Here is a 20,580-nt window from a genome sequence, read left to right on the forward strand (position 1 = left end):
TTGACAAAATGTCTAGCCCCATGTCAGATTTCAAAATTGAATATAAAAAAATCTGTTTGCTCTTTTGAGAAATGGATTTCAGTGCAGAATTCTGCTGGAGCAGCACTATTAACCGATTCATTTTGGAAAAAAACTTTTTTCCCATGACAGTATCCCTTTAAAGATATTGTTACTATGGTTTTCTCATGTTAATTATTTTCCAGGTTTTATGCGTAAGCAGGAAGCTACTTCTGCCCAATTTCCACATGACCTTGGTGTTATTTTCTACTAGTATTGCCTCTTTTAGCTGTTATTTACAGATAAGCGGGGACATAAACATCTACCTGGAAAGACAATAGAACTTTGTACGTAAGCTGACAGGTGTAGCCATATCTATAAATATATGAAGATAACATTCTCTTCAGCCTCATTCTTCCAATAAATCCAGAATAAGAGAGCCTGAGGTTCTACCCATTGCTTATTCCTAGAGGGGGAACCTGGACAACATGAAGGGGAAAGTCATTTCTATTATAATTTGTCTCACTCTTCTGGCCGCTGGTAAGTGCCTTTTCATTTCTGATTTCCATGATCACAGGCATTAAACTCTAGAGAAAGAACCTAATGTCCTACTTCAAGTTCCCTGGTTGGCATACCATATATTGCAACAATCAAGAAGATGCCAATTTTTCTACTAGTTGGGAAAAAAATGAAGGGTCTCCAATGAATGATGGCATTGTCTACTGCAGGAATATCAATTTTCATTATCAAAAGTCATTGAAAATGGAGGAATCCAAAAAATGATTCAAAATAATGGAAATGATTTACATGGCTGAGCTGAGTTTACTTATATAGACAAGATAATGCAGGAGTTTTTATATAAACACTTCTTTATTTCTCCCCTTAGTCACAGCATGGCATCAGGAACCCAGAAAGAAATCTGGCCTCAAGCCCCAAGATGTCCCAACTGTGATCAGACATCCCACAGTTAACAAAACAAATTCATCAAAGAGCGTCTTTGTTGAAAAGGAGGAGCACAATGGTAGCAAACCCAGGAAAAGGAGAGACACCATGATGGTGCTGGAGATACGAGATCCAAATGAGGAAAGTGGAGGGAAAGTTAGGACTACTGCTAAACCAATGACACGACCATCGATCAAAATTGGACATTATTTCATCAATCTTGGGAAACATAAAAGAACGTCTCTGGAGTCTAAAAGAGTACAACAACAGATGGCGGAGATTTATGAAGGGTCTGGTACCATAGATCCAACTCCGGAGGGATCTGGAGAACCAGAAACAAGCTATACTGTTGCTACCTCCAAAACCCCTGTCTCCTTCACTACACAGTCATCAGTCATTAGCACATCGTGTAAGTATCACCCAAGTGTCTTCACTTTAATCCATTTATAAGTCCCAGGCATTCGTGTACGTTTTTCATGTACTTTTTTCATGTACTTTTTTCATGTACATTTTTCATGTACTTTTTTGGCACAAATATAATGGAAGTTTTATTACAAAAGTTGCTAATGTTGCGCTGGTGCCGTCTCCAAGTTTCACAGTGGTTTTCTCCACTAGTGGACGGTTTGCTAAACACTATTGCAGGATCACAAAAAAAAATTATATTTGCACACAGCAGATATTGTTTGCATAGTTTTTAATGATGACTTTTATCACATTTTCTGAAATGTTTTTAAAACAAAAAACAAACAAACTCAAAGTAACATTTATACCATATCAATGTATTCTGTCCCACCAGGACATTATTGTGAAATATGGGACAGACAGTGCCCATCCTTCATCTATAACACAGTCTATATTCATCCCCTAGGTTGCAAGATATTCAAGGTTTTCTGGAAAAGCCCACTTTGCCACATCTTCCCTCATTTACTGAATGTTTTGCCAGTTATCACATAGGGGGTTATTTACTAAACTCCAAATGCAAAAATCTCGAAAAAAATACATGATTTTTTTTTATAAAATCAGACTTTTAAAAAATCACGAATTTTTCGGAATTTATTAAACCCTGAGGATGGAAAAGTCTGAATTAGAAAATCTGGCATCTCAGACCTGTCGAGGTTGCATATAAATCAATGGGAGAAGTCTCAATGATTTTTTGATGTGAGCTGGGTTTCGTCCAATACCCCAAAGTTTTCAGAGTTTTCAGGCAAAAAAAAACCATAAGAATTCAGAGTTTTCGGGTGAAAAATCCAAAAAAAAACGTGAAAATCTAATTTTTTCCCACAAAGCAAATTTTCAGGAAAATGTAATGATAAATAAGAGTAAAAACCCGAGCAGATTTGATCGGAGTTTGTAGCAGAAAATGTTGAGATAAAATCAGACTTTGATAATTAACCCCCTTAGTGTAAAGAGTCCTTCAGAAGGATCCTCATGCAGATAGCTTCTAGTCTTCCCATACATGAATTCTTTTGCACCAACCATTGCACCATGTCTTGCTTCGCCTTCCTTAACTATGGCATGATAGAATCCATAATAGATTTATAGACAAAAAATGCAATTTGGCATCCCTTGGCAATATTCTTTAAAATAGATGCAAAATTCTGCAAGTTCTGAGCCTTTTCATATAATTTATGTTTTTGAGAATTTCAACTTATAATAAGATACCTCATAACTGGGACTATAGGTGGCCATAGATGCACAGATAATATCAGAAGAAACAAATTTTCGTATGATATTCGGTGCGTGTATGGTGGGAAAAGAGCCGACCAATATCAGCAGATGACTTGGATATCGGTCGGCTCGTTGATTGGGTTGGACGGAAAATGTTGATCGGGCGCCTTTGAAGACACCTAAACATCGGCCATAGTTAGTGCTGAATCGTCAGATACAGGTAGAATTCTATTGTTTCTATATGTATATCCGATGATTCAGCTCTACACGTGTGTATAGAAACGAACGCTCTTTCTTGGAAACATCATTTCCAAGAAAGATCGTAATTGCTACGTCTATGGCCACCTTAAGACGATGTCAAGACGGTATCATAATCAAAAATTCTCATTGAAGTATTGTCTGTACAACCCAACGCATCTCATCATTTCATTTTGGTATCCGTTTCAATGGCTTGTGCTGAGTGCATTTTAAATAGGGGAAAACGGAGAAGGGACAGGACCATTATGTTTTCCCCTTATGTAACCACCACGCCCTCCGACTGAGCTTCTGATTCTAATACCCTTGCAAAGAAGAGAATATAAAATATACACAGGTTTTAGGATGGGCAAACCCAAATCAGAGGTCTACAAGGTCAGGATTAGTCTTATTTCTTCAAACTGCTCGTATTATACTTGTCTAATGCCATTTGATCTGCCCCCTACCTGATAGTTTCAGCTGCGATGCCCCAACTTTTGTATTTACGTATAGATATTATTTAACAGTAACATCAGTTGAGAAGCCTTTGGCTCTGTATGATTTGGATCTTCCTTTGGAAGAGTTGTAGCCAATACTGATTCCTAAATGTCTCTGTGCTGGCTGCATCATCAGAGTTATATCACAATACATAAACAACTATATTCAGTGAGATTCTTGTGTTAATCTAATGTGTTCAGGGCCAATCCAGACACATAGTAACATAGTAAGATAGGTTGAAAAAGGACATACTTCCATCAAGTTCAATTTTTCAACTGTAACGGTCGGCACCCAACACTAGAACAAACACCAGGCACCCTTTGGGCATCGGGAGGAGCCCTCGACTTACTTGGATGCCACCTGGACTTAAACGAGAGGTGCAAGATGAGGGTTCTGGATAGGATGAGGGGCACGACTGTAGAGCAAAGTCTTTGGGCAGAAGGTCGTAGTACAAGGCGTAAGCCAATAGAGTAGTCAGATCAGGCAGGCAGAAAGTCAGCGTAAACAATTCAGGCCGGGTCTGGGCAGGCAGCGTTCAAAGCGAGGTTAGGCAGGCAAGGGTCAAAACCGGGAGATCAATCAGAGGGATACGGCAGAAGAGGTAGTCGAAATTCAGGCAATGGATCAGTATACAGAGGTCAGAATCGTCAGGAACAGGCAGTCAGAATCAAATACAGAATACAGAATCAGAATAGCAAAAGCTAAAGGCACCAGGAACAACCTATAACGGGCAATGAGAAACTGTACAATGGCCCTTTAAATTTTCAAATTTTCACGCCATTGCGCACTGACGTCATCACGCCAGCGGGCATGCGCCGATAAAAACAGTTTGGCGCAGGAAGAAGAGGACGCGACAGGCGTCCCTGCCGTCCCCCCACAAGACCACCAGGGTAAGCCTTCACATTAACTTTTTTTAACCTTCCCAACTGCCAGTTGATCCAGAGGAAGGCAAAACACCTCCAATTCCTTCCAGACTCCAAAATGACAATGGGACCAGTCCCTGGATGAACTTGTACTATGAGCTCTCTCCCATATCCCTGTATTCCCTCAATAAGATCATTATCAATTATATGGCCACTCACTGCTCAAACTGTGTGGTTTGGGTGCATCCCGCCCCGAACCCATCACCAGAAACCTAGAGCAGTTCTGCTCAAAAGGGCCTCCACCATACATTAAATACAAATACAATCCAATTACTGTGACATTCTTTTTTAACCTTATAAAATTATTCATGTTCAATGCCTATTTAAGTAAAATCTGGCAGTTAAGAAATGTTTTAATATCATATATCTTCTGGCTGCCCGATCTCAGGAATGTTACTATGAAGAACACCTGAAAAAGTAATCTAGAATATCTTGAGGGTTAAAGGAAAAAAAAACTGTAAAAATTAATGACTAAAAATGCCATATAGTGAACTTATTGCACGAGGCTAAAGTTTGAGCTTGTCAATAGCAGCAATGATCCAGGACTTCAAACTTGTCACAGGGGGTCACCATCTTGGAAAGTGTCTGTGACACTCACATGCTCAGTGGGCTCTGATTGGCTGTTGAGAAGCTAAGCTTAGGGCTCGTCACTAATTATCCAGCAGAAAATGAGCTTCCCTGGCTGTAATATAAGCTGATGCTACAGGTTTGCTGATTATTAGTGATGGGCGAATTTGCGCCGGCGAAAAAATTCGCGAAATTGCGCCGGCGTCTCGTTTTTGACGCCGGCGCCCGTTTTTGACGCCGGCGCCCGTTTTTCCGACGCCGGCGCCCGTTTTTGGCGCCGGCGTCCGTTTTTTCGGAAAAATTTTTTTTGACGCCAGCGAATTTTTGACGCGAATTTTCGCAGGCGTTTCACGAATTTATTCGCCCATCACTACTGATTATTAAATTCTGATGCTAATTGCACTGGTTTCTGTGCTGCCATGTAGTAATTATCTGTATTAATTACTAATCAGCCTTATAGTGTGACATTTCTATTCTATGTGTACTGTATATTGTGAGTGGGACCCTAAGCTCAGTAAGTGACAGCAGCACAGAGCATGTGCAGTGAATCAGCAGAAAAGAAGATGGGGAGCTACTGGGGCATCTTTGGAGACACAGATCTTTACTGCTAAAGGGCTGTGGTTGCCTTGGGCTGGTACAGAAGCACAAAACATCATGTACAACATTTCTAGCTACTTCTTTAGTTAGGCTTTAGTTTTGCTTTAAGAAGATGTTTCAATTTTTCTCTCCCTAACGACCAATTTTAGTGCGAAAAATCCATCAAATCATGGTGAGGTTAGAGGCACCGAACTATCACACTAACGATTTTTTTGCCCAACATCGGTCAGAAAATCGATCGGGCAGGTTAGAAAATTCTCATTGTTCACAGTGACATTTACCCGTGTCCAATTGTTTGTAGGGCCAAGCAGGCAGCTACCCACAGTCTTGGCTTCAAGTAGACCATATCGATCGAATAAAAATTGTTCGATCTAACGATGAAGTCATTCGAATCAAACGATTCGAGCGATTTTAAGCGATCGATCGAAGGATTTTAATTCAACCTAAAAAACTTAGAAAAGTGCTGGGGAAGGTCCCCATAGGCTAACATTGGACCTCGGTAGCTTTAAGTTGGCGAAGTATGAAGTCAAAGTTTTTTTTAAAGAGACAGTACTTTGATTATCGAATGCTCGAATGGACGAACGATTTTTACTTCGAATCGTTGATTCGATCTAATTCGATTGAATTTGACCAATTCGATGGTCGAAGTACCCAAAAAATTACTTTGAAATTCGAATATTTTTTAATTCGAACTATTCACTCGAGCTTAGTAAATCTGCCCCTTAGCCTGCTGATGCCTGGTTTTCTTGTCCTGATAAGCCCAAATAACATCAGAGATAATTTCACCTTATGTTACAGTACTTTTATGTACCTTTGTACCTATTCTAAAGTAAGGTGAACTATTATATCTTGTTCAACCTACCCTTGTCTTGATTATTAAAAGACTTTAAGGGGCAGATATATCAAGTGTCGAATTGAAAAGTTAAATTTTTAAGTTCAAAATTCGAGTGTACTTCAACTAAGGAATAGACCAAATTCGATTCAAATTTTAAAAAAATGTGAAAATTCAAATATCGAAATTTATCATGTACTGTCTCTTTAAAAATTCGACTATTCACCATCTAAAACCTTGCTGTTTTAGCCTATGGGGGACCTCCTAGAACCTATTTGGAGTCATTTGGTTTTTTTCTTAAAATACTTTGAATTGAATTTGATAGAATACAATCCGAATTCGATGTGAACGATCAAATACAGCCTATTCAGAAATTCTATTGTTTTAATAAATTTCAGTTGGTACTTTTTTTATTCAAATTTCGAGTTGATAGGCATTTAAAAAAACTCCCATCACCTCGAAATTCGACCCTGGATAAATCTGCTCCTAAGAATTGGCCACTATGAGGGGCAGATTTATTAAGGGTCGAATAGTAAATTCAAATTCAAATCTTTGAAATTTTTTTGGTGTCAAAATTCACACATTCAATTTTTAATCCCCCTATTTAAATGTAAATTTGAATGTGAGATTTATCACATCTTGTCCATGGACATAGTTGAATATTCACCACCTAAAACCTGCTTGAGTTCATGTACAAGTCAAGGACAGAGGTCCATTGAGTCATTTGGAGATGTTAATAGTCTTCCTGACATTCAAGTTTTTTTGAATTGTAGGAAAACTCGATTGGTACGATTGGAATACAATTCAAATTTTCAGGTCGGAACGATATGATATTAGAATTAGAATATTAGACATCCAATTTTTTTCTTAAATAACCTCCCAGTCGAATTGGTTTATTCGAGTTACAAAAAATTCACACGAATTTGAAATTCGACCTTTCATAAATCGGCCTATAAGTGTTTGATTTTGAAAGCAATTGTTTTTTCCAGCTATAAAGGATCCAGTTTTACAATAAAAATAGAATTTTCCGTGACAAGTGATTTCCACTCAAGACCCATTATTTTTAAATGTTAACATTTATATAGGGATGCACCAAATCCACTATTTTGGATTCTGCCGAATCCCCAAATCCATCTTGGAAGATTTGGCCGAATCCCGAACGGAATCCGAATCCTAATTTGCATATGCATATTAGGGGCGGGGAAAGAAAAAGTGGAAAAAAATTGGTTTACTTCCTTGTTTTGTAACAAAAAGTTACTTGAAATCCCACCCTCCCCACAATTTGCATATGCAAATTAGGATTCGGATTCGGTTCGTCTGGGCATAAGGATTCGGTTGAATCCTGCTGAAAAAGGCCGAATCTTGGCCAAGCCCGAACCGAATCCTGGATTCAGTGCATCCCTACATTTATATGATTTTTTACTAATTTACTTTTTATTGAATGTTGAACATTAAAGAACAAGAAATGTGCTAGTAACTGGAAGGGGGTGCCAATTCACTAGGCACCCCCAGTGAATATAATCACTAACCTTGGATCCATGGCTGGTGCTACACTTTTCTAAAAGAGTTGGCACTTTCCCTTTGAGCCAAATACAAAAGAATTCCCAGCAATCCCTTGTAGCTGCTGCGACCATTCAGATGCACCATAGTCAATATTTAATGGCTGCAATGGATCCCTGGGAAATCCTAGAAGATGGCGATGTGGTGCTCAGATCAATACTTTTTGCACTCTGGACCAGTTCTTCTTCAGCAAAGAGGGTACCAGGCCAGGGTCCGAGGTTAGTGACTATATTCACTGCTTGTGAGCGTATATAGATTTAGGGGCCGATTCATGAAGCTCGAGTGAAGGATTCGAATGAAAAAAATTCGAATTTCGAAGTATTTTTTGGGTACTTCGACCATCGAATTGGTTAAATTCGTTCGAATTCGAACGAAATCGAACGAATCGAACGAAAAATCGTTCGACTATTCGACCATTCGATAGTCGAAGTACTTCCCCTTTAAAAAAAACTTCGACCCTTTACTTCGGCAGGTAAAACCTACCGAAGTCAATGTTAGCCTATGGGGAAGGTCCCCATAGGCTTGCCTGTGATTTTTTGATCGAAGGATTTTCCTTCGATCGTTGGATTAAAATCCTTCGAATCGTTCGATTCGAAGGATTTAATCGTTCGATCGAACGAAAAATCCTTCGATCGATCGATCGCAGGATTAGCGCTAAATCCTTCGACTTCGATATTCGAAGTCGAAGGATTTCAATTCGAGGGTCAAATTTCGAAGTATTTTTAACTTCGAAATTCGACCCTTAATGAATCTGCCCCTTAGAGTCATGGACAAAAGCAAGAGAGGACTTATCACATCAGTTATTAGAACTGTAGAAGCCGCTAGGATGAGTGGTGGAACTTCTTCAATGATTACTCAGCAAGTCCAGTTGTTTTAGAAACACTTATACGAGATAGTGAGATTTTTTTCTGAATTGAATCGCATCTCAAATTGCATCTTGTCCATGAGTTTTCATGAGATAAACTTTTTTTTCTCACTGAATTGAATTCTATTTATTTGTTTCTTTTTCAGCTAAATGCCAGAATGGAGGTACCCATGATGGAATTAATTGTATTTGTCCCAGTAATTTTTATGGATTAGAATGTGAATTCATCAGAGACCTTCATGTAGGTAAGTACATTTAGGTCAATGAAAGGTATAAAATAAGTGCAGTTTTTTTTTTCAGGTATATTTTTCCACCATTGTTGAACCCCACCCACCTTTTACTCATTTGACCATTTTTAATGAAACAATATCCTCAATCTTGGCTAATCTTAACTCTGTAACAATATTAAACAATGGTGGTGTGTTGGATTTCAGGTCAATGTTGTAAGCCTTCTAGTCTGGAACAGCACTCTAGCAATCTGGCTTCTGTAGAGAGTAGACTCTGCATCTTTAATTCCAAGGCCTAAAAGACATAGGTGTACAAATGTTTTCCAATCTTTTGGTTACAGTGAAGGTGTATAGGTGACACTTCATGGTAGATCTTGTTGAGTAGGCCCTGTGCAAAACCTCTAGCAGTACGACCTGTACGACTTAAGAGACATATGTTATATTATTTCCTCTTATCTGGATGTCGAGAGAATACCTAGGTCTTCCTGCCATTGACTTTTAAGAATTTAAGAATTTCTAAACTTTTCACAGTTTTTCCTTAGTGAGGGAATGTTAAGGTTCTAGGTGATATTAAAGTTGATTTAACAGCATTCTGTTTACCCATTGCAGAACATAATGTGTGATTGGTCAGCTTAATGTCTGGATCTAGTTAGATCTAGTCTAAGATGAAGTTTCACAGTTGGATCTAGCCAAGCTTGTTAATATTAGGCAACAATAAAAGCTCAGCACAGCTGAGACTGAAAGGCGGCTGTTATTGATAGGACAATGTGAGAAGAGAGAAAGGGGTGCTAAATTCTAAGCCATTCCAGAGGATAGGGCTGTCTCAATGGAGGTCCAATCCAGAAATGTTCATGGCCCCACAATGGACAAGATCTCTGTAAATCTCTTTGGATGTCTTCACGGTTTTATAAACATTTGGAACAAAGTGTAACTGACCCACAGCATAGCAACCATGGGCAAAACTGCCATCAAGGCAATGCCTACATTTTCACACTTCCATTTTGTAACATAAAAAGTTATAGTTCATGCAAAATTTTACTACTTGAGATGCAAACGCTACTCAGATAATAATGCATTTCCTTCATTTATTCAGGAAAGCATGTGGACACCTTTGTGAAAGTGACTTTGAAGATTACTAACCAGGACTATACGGAAGCTCTGAATGATAAAACATCTGCTGAATATGTCAAGTTTGAGAGCAACTTCAGAACAGAGGTGAGAGGGTGGCGTCACCTGTAACTCGAAATTCTGATTTATTTGTAACATCCAGGTCAAAATGTTTTGTCTTCTCTTTCTACTTCTAGATGAATAAAGTCTACAGTGATGTTCCTGGATATAAAGGGGTACAAATTGGCACTGTAAGGTAGGCGTGCTTATGATTTAAAATAATACTTTATGGGTATTGAGCCTTAAACTGGGACTACTTTACACATTTACTGCTCTTCTCTTCCCCACTTAATTATCAAGACTTTTTGCTAATTTTCCATCCTCCCCTTTCCTGTAAACACATTATGAATACTGTTCACATTGGGACAGATTTATCAAGGGTCGAATTTAAAAATCAAATTTTTAAATTCGAATTTCGAACTAATTTATGTGTACTTTGACTAGGGAATAGACCAAATTCGATTTGAATTTGAAAAAAATTAGAATATTGAAATTTATCATGCAATGTCAAAAATTTGACTATTTGCCATCTAAAACCTGCTGAATTTCTGTTTGAGCCTACGGGGGACCTCCTAGAACCTATTTGGAGTCATTTGGTGGACTTTGAAAAATCAACGTTGTTTTTTAAAATACTTTGAATAAAATTCGATCGAATACGATCCAAATTTGATTACAACGATTGAATACAGCCTGTTCACTCGACGTTAAAAAATTAAATTAAATTTTTTTAATGAATTTCACTTGGTCTTTTTTTATTCAAATTTTGAGTTGATGGGAGTTTGTCTAGAAAAGGGAATGACTGGGGAGCAGTCTCAAATCCACTGCTTTATAAGCAATAATCATATTGAAATTCAACGTACAATTATAACTGTGGTAACTAACTTTAGTATGGTGTGGGCACGGTACATATCCGCCCATATCCAAGGTATGGTTGCCCATCCAGCTGGTTCCTTTGTTTTCTTTTTAACTTCTACATTGCTATTCCTTACCCTCTTTGTATATTATCATTTATATAATTCTAGTGGTATGATGGGTAATGGTAGTTGGGAAAGAAGACTTCATGGGGGGACTGGAGTGGGAAGACACAACACACATGTTTATCTAAGTACACTTAGAAGTACTAATAGAGTAAGACTAATAATAAGATTCATAGAAATGCATTGTGTCTCCTGTAGCCGAGGAAGCATCGTTGTTGAGCACAATGTTACAGTGGAAACTGAATACAAGAATAACACTAGTGTGATAGAAAACTATGATGAAATCTTCCGTGATGTGAACACTGTGTTGGAGAAGCTTGTGACGGAGAACTGTACTGGGCAAGAGAACTGTATGTATCAGACATTTCTGTTAAGTTACCACTCAACTAATCACAATAGCAGATCTTCTTTAAAGGAGAAGGAAAGTCTTCTTCCACTTGGGGGTGACAAATGTTATTCCAGTGAGCACCATGGAACGATCCTCTTCCGGCTTCTTCTTTCTTCAAATTTGCCGGAGCAGACGCATGCGCAGACTTATTAGTTTAAGTTTGACTTTTGGCTCTACTGCGCATAAATGAAAGAAGAAGCCAGAAGAGGATCACTTTGTGGTGCTCGCTGGAAGAACCCCTGGCTGGTGCATTTTTCTGCTGATAGGAGCACCGGCCCGGGGTTATTCCAGTGAGCACCATGGAGCGATCATCTTCTGGCTTCTTCTTTCTTCAAATTTCCTGGGGCAGACACATGCACAGACTTATTAGTTAAAGTTCTACTTTTCGCTCTACTGCGCATGAAAGAAAGAAGAAGCCGGAAGAGGATCAATTTGTGGTGCTCGCTGGAAGAACTCCGGCCCGGTGCAGTTTTTTAACATTTGGCACCCCCAAGTGGAAGAAGACTTTCCTTCCCATTTAACACATGGCAGTGCCAACTTGTTTGTCCCCCAGTCAAAGATGAGAACTTTAAAAGGGCCAGTACAGGACCATCATGGTATGGCCATCTTTAGTCTAAAAGTTTTGAACATTCATGGAATTTGTACTACAGTCCCAACCCATCATCATCCAATTTCTTCTTTTCATAGCATCGCTGTGCATTGGGGCCAATATTACTACTGAAGAGATTTATCCTACAAGTGAGAACGGTAAGGAGAATCCAACATTTAAGAAAATCTGAATTTATCTGATATTTTGAATAAAAAAAAGTCCAACCAATCTAGAAGCCACGATTTATCCTTATTTATTATTAAAAAAAAACATGAAAAAATCGGATCGGTAAAAAATGCTAAATTTTTGGATTGTCACATGAAAATGCAACTTTTTCGGATTGTCACACAAAAAGTCAGTTTTTTTCTAAAAAAAATTGGCGGAAAAGCCCAAAATTTTCAGATTATCGTATGAAACCCAACACAGACCATATAATTGTAAATAGTACCTCTGCCATTGACTTCTACAGGACCTTGAATGGTTGAAGATGGAGTATTTTCGGATTCTGATTTTTGCTTGTCGGGTATAATAAATCTCTAAAAATTTTAGGTTTTTTTCCACTAAAAATTTGGAATTTAAGTCTTTTCAGGCTATCTGTCTTTCTAGTCTTCCCACCTGAGAGGCCCCAATAGGCAAGTTAAGGCAGGCAATTTGTTCATGTACCTCCCAGCGCAAACTGTGCCCACAGAGCATAGAATGCATCCCAGTCAGCTACATATAGCAGTAACCTTGGGTGTTAGCCCAAACAACAAGTATTTTTTCATCTTTTGAATAAAACTGCTCAGATATGACTCCGCTTGCAGATGTTCAGGCTGAATGGGAGTTGCTTCACTGTCCATGGCTCACTCTATTTCTTATTATGTAGACTCCTCCCAGTGGCAATGATGCTTGTGTCTAATCTTGTAAGCTCCACCCTATGTATGAGGTCTGACATCACTGGAGACATGCCAACCAAAAAGGACCTTAAATGTATGAGGTCTGACATCACTGGAGACATGGCCAACCAAAAAGGACCTTAAATGGAACCCTCCTAAGAAATAACAGCTCTCTTAGTTTGCTCATAACACATACAGATAAAATAAAACCAATGCTAACAATGATAGTCCCCTAACAGTCCCCATATCAGCTGTAATATAAGAAACATCATATTAAAAATAGAAAAACTTAAAATAAATTTGCAATGAAATATTACACATTCTTAACTCTTGCATTTTTTAAAGACAAATATTTAAAACCTTATTATTCAATGTCTTATTTTTTTCCATCACAATTCTTAATATTCTCAGATATCTGTAAGATGGGAATTCCAGAAAACTTTTTGAGTTTCTTCACTCCGGTTGTGAATGATAAAGGTCTGACCTGTGTGTCTGAATGTAATGAGCTCTCCCCAAGATACATGGACTGTACACGTGGCACCTGCCAGATTCAGAGCGTTAAAGGGACCCATTGCTTGTGAGTATGGAGTCATTCTTGAACGGAAATCAAGTATTCCAGCTTCTCTTTCCATTCTTTGACAATGCTAACATTTCTAATGCATGCTAGTGGGGTGATGAAAAGTGGGGGCTGTAAGCAACATGTAGACCAGCGACCCCCAACCAATAGCTCGTGAGCGACATGTTGCTCTCCAAACCCTTGAATTTTGCTCCCTGTGGCCTCAAAGCAGGTGCTTATTTTTGAATTCCAGGCTTGGAGGCAAGTTTTGGCTGCATAAAAACCAGGTGTACTGCCAAACAGAGCCTCAATGTAGGTTGACAATCCACAAAAGGGGCTACTAAATGGCCGATAACAGCCCTTATTTGGTACCCCAGGAACATCTTTCATGCTAGTGTTGCTCCCCAATGCCTTTTACTTCTTGAACTTCTGAATGTTGCTCACGGGTTCTAAAGGTTAGGAATCCCTGATGTAGACAGTCAAAAACAATGAAATCCTAACTCAATCAAGGCATCTAAATGTCCATGGGGCTAGATCAACCGGTAATCAGTATGGTATTACAGCCTTCATTTGGCTAAACCAATCTGCAGTCAATCCTGTTAAGGCATTTTCATGGCTAGACTAACTTGTAACCAGTCAGTAACATAGGGGGCTGATATATCAAAATCAAACTGGGGAATCCAGAAGGATGTTGATCCCCAATGTGGTTCCAACTGTTATAAAACTCATAGCCCTAGCCAATCAGAGCATTAGAACAGTTAAAACTCACGGGGGGTTATTTATTAGAGTCTGAATGCTAAAAACTCCAAAAAAAAAAATTTTTGTGAAAAAAATAATTCCCTTTTTTTCGGGATTTATTATACTCCGAGGATGGAAAAAGTCAGAATTCAAAAATTCGGCATCTCAGACCTGGCGAGGTCAATAGGAGAAGTCCTGAAGATATCCTAATCTGCACTGGGTTTCATGCAAAAATCCGAAGATTTTGTGGTTTTCGGGCATTTAGGGAGGAACATCTGGAAAATTTATGCAATTCGAATTTTTGGACGATATTCTAAATTTTTTCGAGTTTTTTCCCCAAACTGGAATTTTTCAGGAACATGTATTGATAAATAATGGGAAATAAACCGTGGGGATTTGGTCAGAATATATTTCAGAAAATAACAGGATAAATTCAGATTTTGATAAATAACCCCCAGGGTGTTAGATTATTCATAGGGGTAGAACAGACTTATCGGCCAATCAGAGTATTTATCCAACATGTAGCCAGTTACAAAATTGTACCAATCTGAGCATTATAATGTTGACATATTTGTGCCACTATGATCATAGCTCAAACTTAGTGGAGCCAACTACCAACTGCTGTAAGGAAAGGTCTTTATATGAAGCTGACCAAGTTGACCATGTTGGCTGCACTTTTTTGTCTCTGCACAGGTGCCCAGATGCAAATGAATACCTGTACACCTCAGCAAGATGTGCGACGCGGATCTCAAAACCTGCCATTTATGGAAGCGCTGGAGCAGTTGGTGCTGCCCTGTTAATTATCATCATCACAGTGGCGATCTTACTGACCCGAGAGAAGAAACATAAGAAAAAGAGGTAAGTGTTTATGTAACCTCAAAGGCAAAGCTCCAAATTTAAAACCTTATCCTCCCCCAGTGAGCAAACCTGTGGGATGCACAGAATCCAGGATTCGGTTTGGGATTCGGCCAGGATTCAGCCTTTTTCAGCAGGAATCGGATTTGGCCGAATCCTTTTGCCCGGCTGAACAGAATCGGAGTCATAATTTGCATATGCAAATTAAGGTCGGGGAGGAAATTGTGTGGCTTTTTGTCACAAAAAAAGGAAGAACATAATGGTTCCCCTTCCCACCCCTACTTTGCATATGCAAATTGGGATCTGGATTCGGTACGGTATTCAGTTAAATCTTTCGTGAAGGATTAGGGGGTTTGGTCAAATCCAAAATAGTGGATTCGGTGCATCCCTTCTTGTTTTTAATTGATTGAGATATATCCATGCATCATCAATTAACATATTGGGCATCTCACTAAATCTCCTGCCTGATGTGCACCCCAACAGTTGCTCTCCCATTACAGTCACTGAGACATTCCTCCCTGCACACCTTCAACAATATTTGAGAATGCTTGAGTATTTGAGAATACAGTTGAGAAAAAAAATGTGTATAGTGGGTTTTTCCCAAAAATTCAAAAAAATTAAGTATATTAAAAGTATAGAGTCATTTATTAGGACAAAAAATGGCATAACGCATTTCATGCCTGTAAGGGCATTTACTCATAGGCTTATACATACAGACATTCTCCCTGGAGAGCCTCAGCATAAAAGTGTCATTATTTTTATTAAAGAGGGTCAACCTAAGGTTCGCTCTGTGAAAATAACACTTTAAGTCATTCTTTAGTAGGGATGCACCGAATCCACTATTTTGAATTCGGCCGAATCCCCAAATCCATCTTAGAATACCAAATACCGAACCGAATCTGAATCCTAATTTGCATATGCAAATAAGGGACGGGAAAGGAAAAAGTGAAAAAAAAATTGGTTTGCTTCCTTGTTTTGTAACAAAAAGTTGCGTAAAATCCCGCCCTCCCCACAATTTGCATATGCAAATTAGGCTTCGGATTCGGTTCGGCCAGGCACAAGGATTCGGCCAAATCTGAATCCTACTGAAAACGGCAGAATCTTGGCCGAATCCCGAACTGAATCCTGGATTCGGTGCATCCCTATTCTTTAGTATCTAAGATGGTCTGAAAACATTGGGCACCTAATGAATATTGAGGCCCTTCATGCGGATTGTTTATATGTTCCATTAATACAGCAGGATCTGCCCACTTGATTTTTATACAGTTTAATGATTAGTTACCTTGGTGGAAACCAGACTAAATGAGTATTTGTGGATACAATACTTTTTTACATGTCATGGGCTTATGAGTGCAATTCTATATTAAAACGATGTCAGGTAAGAAGGTCTATGGAACCCTTCAGAAGATTAAAAGCCATAAAAATCTTTTTGGAGGGTCACATATGACCATTTGGACAGACACAATCTAATTCCTTGCTTTGGAATAAGTTGAAAGGGACAGAAGTTATCTTCTGCCTTGATCTTAAAGAACTTTCCTGGTTTTCCCATTCTATGTACAAGATATGACAATTAATTTATTAGCTGCACAATCAGCACTTTCTTGCATCATTCCGCGATCCCCACCGTCACTAGGCTTAGATTAGCCGTCCTATATCACTTTCTCTTGCGAGCTGGGTGTATTTATTGCTTTATCTCTCAAGGTTCTTGCCTAATGTACACCGTTGAATTATATGTGGAAATATAGATAAAAGATTGCACAACGTGGTGATGCACTACATGATGTCTCCATACTTTTCCACATTCGTAAATATATCATGGAACATATAAATGACATAACTTGAAAGAGAATTCAATATACTGTAACTGAACATAGCATCACCATTTGAAAGTATTTAGTTCCTTTTTCATTTGAATTGTAATGCTTATCACTTTAACCCCACATTTTCAATATATAATTATAGTCTACTTAGTATGATGTCACTTCCTCTGCATTCAATAGCTGTTCCCATTCAGACAAAAGACCATCGTTCTGCCTCTTTTCAAATTCTTCTCTTCCCTTACCCATTCTCTGTCCTGGATTGGCTCCCTTGCAACTAGGGTTACCACATTGGAATCTAGTTCTGGAATGATCCCGGAACAGCAATTATTGGATTTTTTTTAGTTCAATTCATCTTTGACCTTTGGTCAGGGTCCTCCTTAGCTTATAATAAGGTTACAGACAAATTAAGCATTGATTTATCAGTCATTCATCCATATCTCCAAGAATATCTAGGGCAGCAAATAAGATTTCACCCTCACCCTAATTGACTGGAAGCTGAGTTTTTTTGGTGTATCTAGGAGAGCAAAGAAGCAGTCCCACCAGATTTCATCCTAATTGGCCAGGGAAGCCAATATGACAGTTTGGAAATCCCTGTCCTTGGATATAGACGTGTGTAATATGTGCAGTTTGCCTGACATTATCACTGTGTAGTTGAATGTTTGTCTGATGACGCCTATGTTTCCTAGCACTAGTGAGCCATTCGGCAATGACAAGGAAAATAAATGGTATGAAGATGATGAAGAGTGGACCAATAAAAACGAAAGCATTCCGGCAACTAATTCAGCCCTGCAAAGAGAAGACGGTAAGTATTCTCTGACTGTCCCATGATAAAAGGGAAGGACAAGCTGACCATGTGCATATGAGAATAGTGGACAGACTTCTTATATTTTCTTTGTGTATTACTGGGCAGATATACCGAAAAATAAATATTCCGCCAATAAAGAAAACTTCCAACCTTCTCTGGAAAATGTGGACACAATGATACAGGTGAGTGTCTCTTATCTGTCTTCTTTCAGATTCCCACCAGAAATACTTTACCCTGTCCATGGTCATTCTCATATATTCTTTCCCTTGTCTGGAGCTTACAGTATGGGAAATAGAGGAGAGTAGGGCAAGGAGGCGACTTACCAAACCCCCACGTTTTTTAAAAGTCTAGTGACAACATCAGTCTTTAAAATAAAATTCTATATATTAACTGAAGACCCCAGAATTTCAATACATCTTGGACACAATGATCAGATATAAAAAGTAGGAATAGCTGTCACTTTCTCTATATTATTATAACACTAATTTGGTTACTGTCTCTTTTAATAGCAACTTACCCATGGCAATTCAGGGGCCCTGAGTCCCTTTTGCATATGAAAAGTACTGGGAACTGGGAATTAGAGTGCAGTGCCTCCACCTAGTGAACACTGAGAAACACACCTCAGGGGGGTTCCACTAGGAATAATAAAGCACACAGTTTGCAAATGAACAAATATAAACTTTATATAAACAGTAGTAAACACTTGGGCAACTAATACACCATGCACTCCTACACTGGGGACACATGGGACACTACCTAAATCACTATGTTGCTTCAACTGCTGCTTTTACACAGTCTTTGGTAAATATCACAGGCCCAATCCTCCGGAAGGGATTAATAACCACACAGTTCAAATGATTGTCCCTCCCCCCGAGCTCTTATTCCCCAGGTAGCGCTACCTTATTCCCCAAAAGTACCTCTCCCTTTTGAAATTGGCAGCAGCTCCCTTGTAGCAGGTACATGGTTAAGACCTGTCTTCACTGTGTGGCCCCACACTTGTATCCCGGCCAAGATCCTCCCTTGGGTGGCTCACTCACCGGGGTGCGCTCAGAGGAATTCACACTGGAGATCACACACAGCTCTGCAGCAGAATCAATCTCACTATTGGCCCCTTCTGAGTTTCTAGCCACTTGGCTGGGGACAGTCTGGGCTCAATCTCCCCTGATTCAACAGCTTCTCTGTACCTTACACTCTTACAGCTACTCACGCTGGCTCTCTCAGCTCTCTCTCTGGGAGACCCCGTGCATTTGGCTCCAAAGTCAGGCACACCCTTTCTCCCAAGGATGCACTGGGGTTCCCAGCCAATCGGATCGCTATCCAGCATGAAACTGGGCTGGATGATGTCACAGGCAGACAAACAGGGGATAGATTCCTCATGTCCCCTACATTATCTTACCCTTTATAGCCTACCTCCACTTTTCCCTGTAGGTATATACAGTATATGTACAGTAAAAACTCTCCATGATGCAGCATATCCCAAGAACGCTATTGAGTTGTATCATAATATGGTTATGGCTTTGCCCCAGCTTGGTGCCTGAGATGTCTATCAGTTGTGACAGGCTAGACTCTAGCCACTAGAGATATTGGGGCAAATTCACTAAAGGGTGAAGTTTCACCAGCGAAGGCTCCGTAACACTTCACCAGGCGCAAATTCGCTAACACTACACTAATTCACTAAAATGCGAAGTTGCGTCTCAGCAGCCAAACGCTGGCGAAGTTTCACTAGCATTAATTCGTAAGCGCAAGCATTTTATATCAAACTTTCGCCAGAGTTCAATTCTGCCTAGTGAAACTATGTTAATACTCTTACACTTACTGTAGATCAATTTGAATATGGCGGGTACATATAGGTCATATATACAGTATGTCTATTGGAGATTTCTTCAAATTCTTGAAGTGACCACTTATTATTACAAATGTCCAAGGAAGCAAAATAAAGACAAAAGAGATCCTCTATTGTCCTAAACATGAGCCCACCCTAAAACAAATATGGCACAAATGTAGAGTGCAAAACTACGCTAGCAACGGTCTCTTTCGCCACGAATTGTCCTCTACACCTGTTAGTAAATTGGGGATGTGCCTGCAGATGGAATTGCTGGCGAATTTTCACTAGCGACAGGCACTTTTCATTTTAGTAAATCTGCCATAGGCAATCCAACAGAAGAATAACAATATGATAAAAATAAGAAAGGAGACAGAACTGCTAGTGGACATTGTTTGATCAATGGTGAACCTAAAATGGCCTTTTAAACTATCTAACCTGACTAAGACTGATTTCAACTATGTAGTTCAAAATCTTTTAAAATAATCATTGTTTTTTTCCAACTACGTGTACAAGATGTTCTACCTCTTCCTTTTGTCTCTCCTTCCCAACAGATGAAGATTATGAGACCAGAGGTCAACAAACCATTATGAAGAAACCTTGTCTGTACATCAGAAAAGTTTTCCTCTGCCAAATTACAATAAGGACTCTGAAGGAGAAATTGGAGCACTGCACTTTTTTTCAGAACTCGCATTTATTGAAGGATATTTTTAACCTCAGAAAATATCATCATTGGAGCGTATGATTAGGTGCAATCTACCTTGTGTCACGCTTTGAAGAGGTTCAAAGACCAACATGGGAGAAACAGGAGACTTAGACTTGTATTATTAAAAATCAAGGCAAGGTAGAAATAAATGTACCATTCCTTGTTGCACTTATCTGTGTTTAATCAACCATATTGAATATATCTTAGTATAAAACTGAATAATTGAAGGTCTCCAGTAAAAACATGGGATTTAGGTGCACATGCCCCAGACCTACAGCTTGGGATGACCATGGGCCCACCTGTTGTGGCTTAAACATCCTTCTTTCTCCCATTTTATATCAAAGGAAACTGATAATATATACATATGCCAAT

At 39.1% G+C, this 20,580-nt stretch overlaps 1 protein-coding gene across 1 annotated transcript; it reads left to right on the forward strand.

Annotated features, from left to right (window-relative positions):
- The first annotated feature begins 363 nt into the window (after positions 1-363).
- Positions 364-20,376, forward strand: LOC121402285 (mucin-17-like). The gene is made up of 12 exons (XM_041588935.1): positions 364-537; positions 884-1,348; positions 8,830-8,928; positions 10,004-10,125; positions 10,215-10,273; positions 11,253-11,404; positions 12,130-12,189; positions 13,318-13,483; positions 14,894-15,058; positions 17,562-17,677; positions 17,786-17,862; positions 20,057-20,376. The coding sequence occupies exons 1-12, from the start codon at positions 486-488 to the stop codon at positions 20,093-20,095; spliced, it is 1,572 nt and encodes a 523-aa protein (XP_041444869.1). The 5' UTR covers positions 364-485; the 3' UTR covers positions 20,096-20,376.
- The last annotated feature ends 204 nt before the right edge of the window (positions 20,377-20,580 follow it).

Source organism: Xenopus laevis, chromosome 3S, assembly GCF_017654675.1.
Source record: "Xenopus laevis strain J_2021 chromosome 3S, Xenopus_laevis_v10.1, whole genome shotgun sequence".
Lineage (NCBI taxonomy): Eukaryota > Metazoa > Chordata > Amphibia > Anura > Pipidae > Xenopus > Xenopus laevis.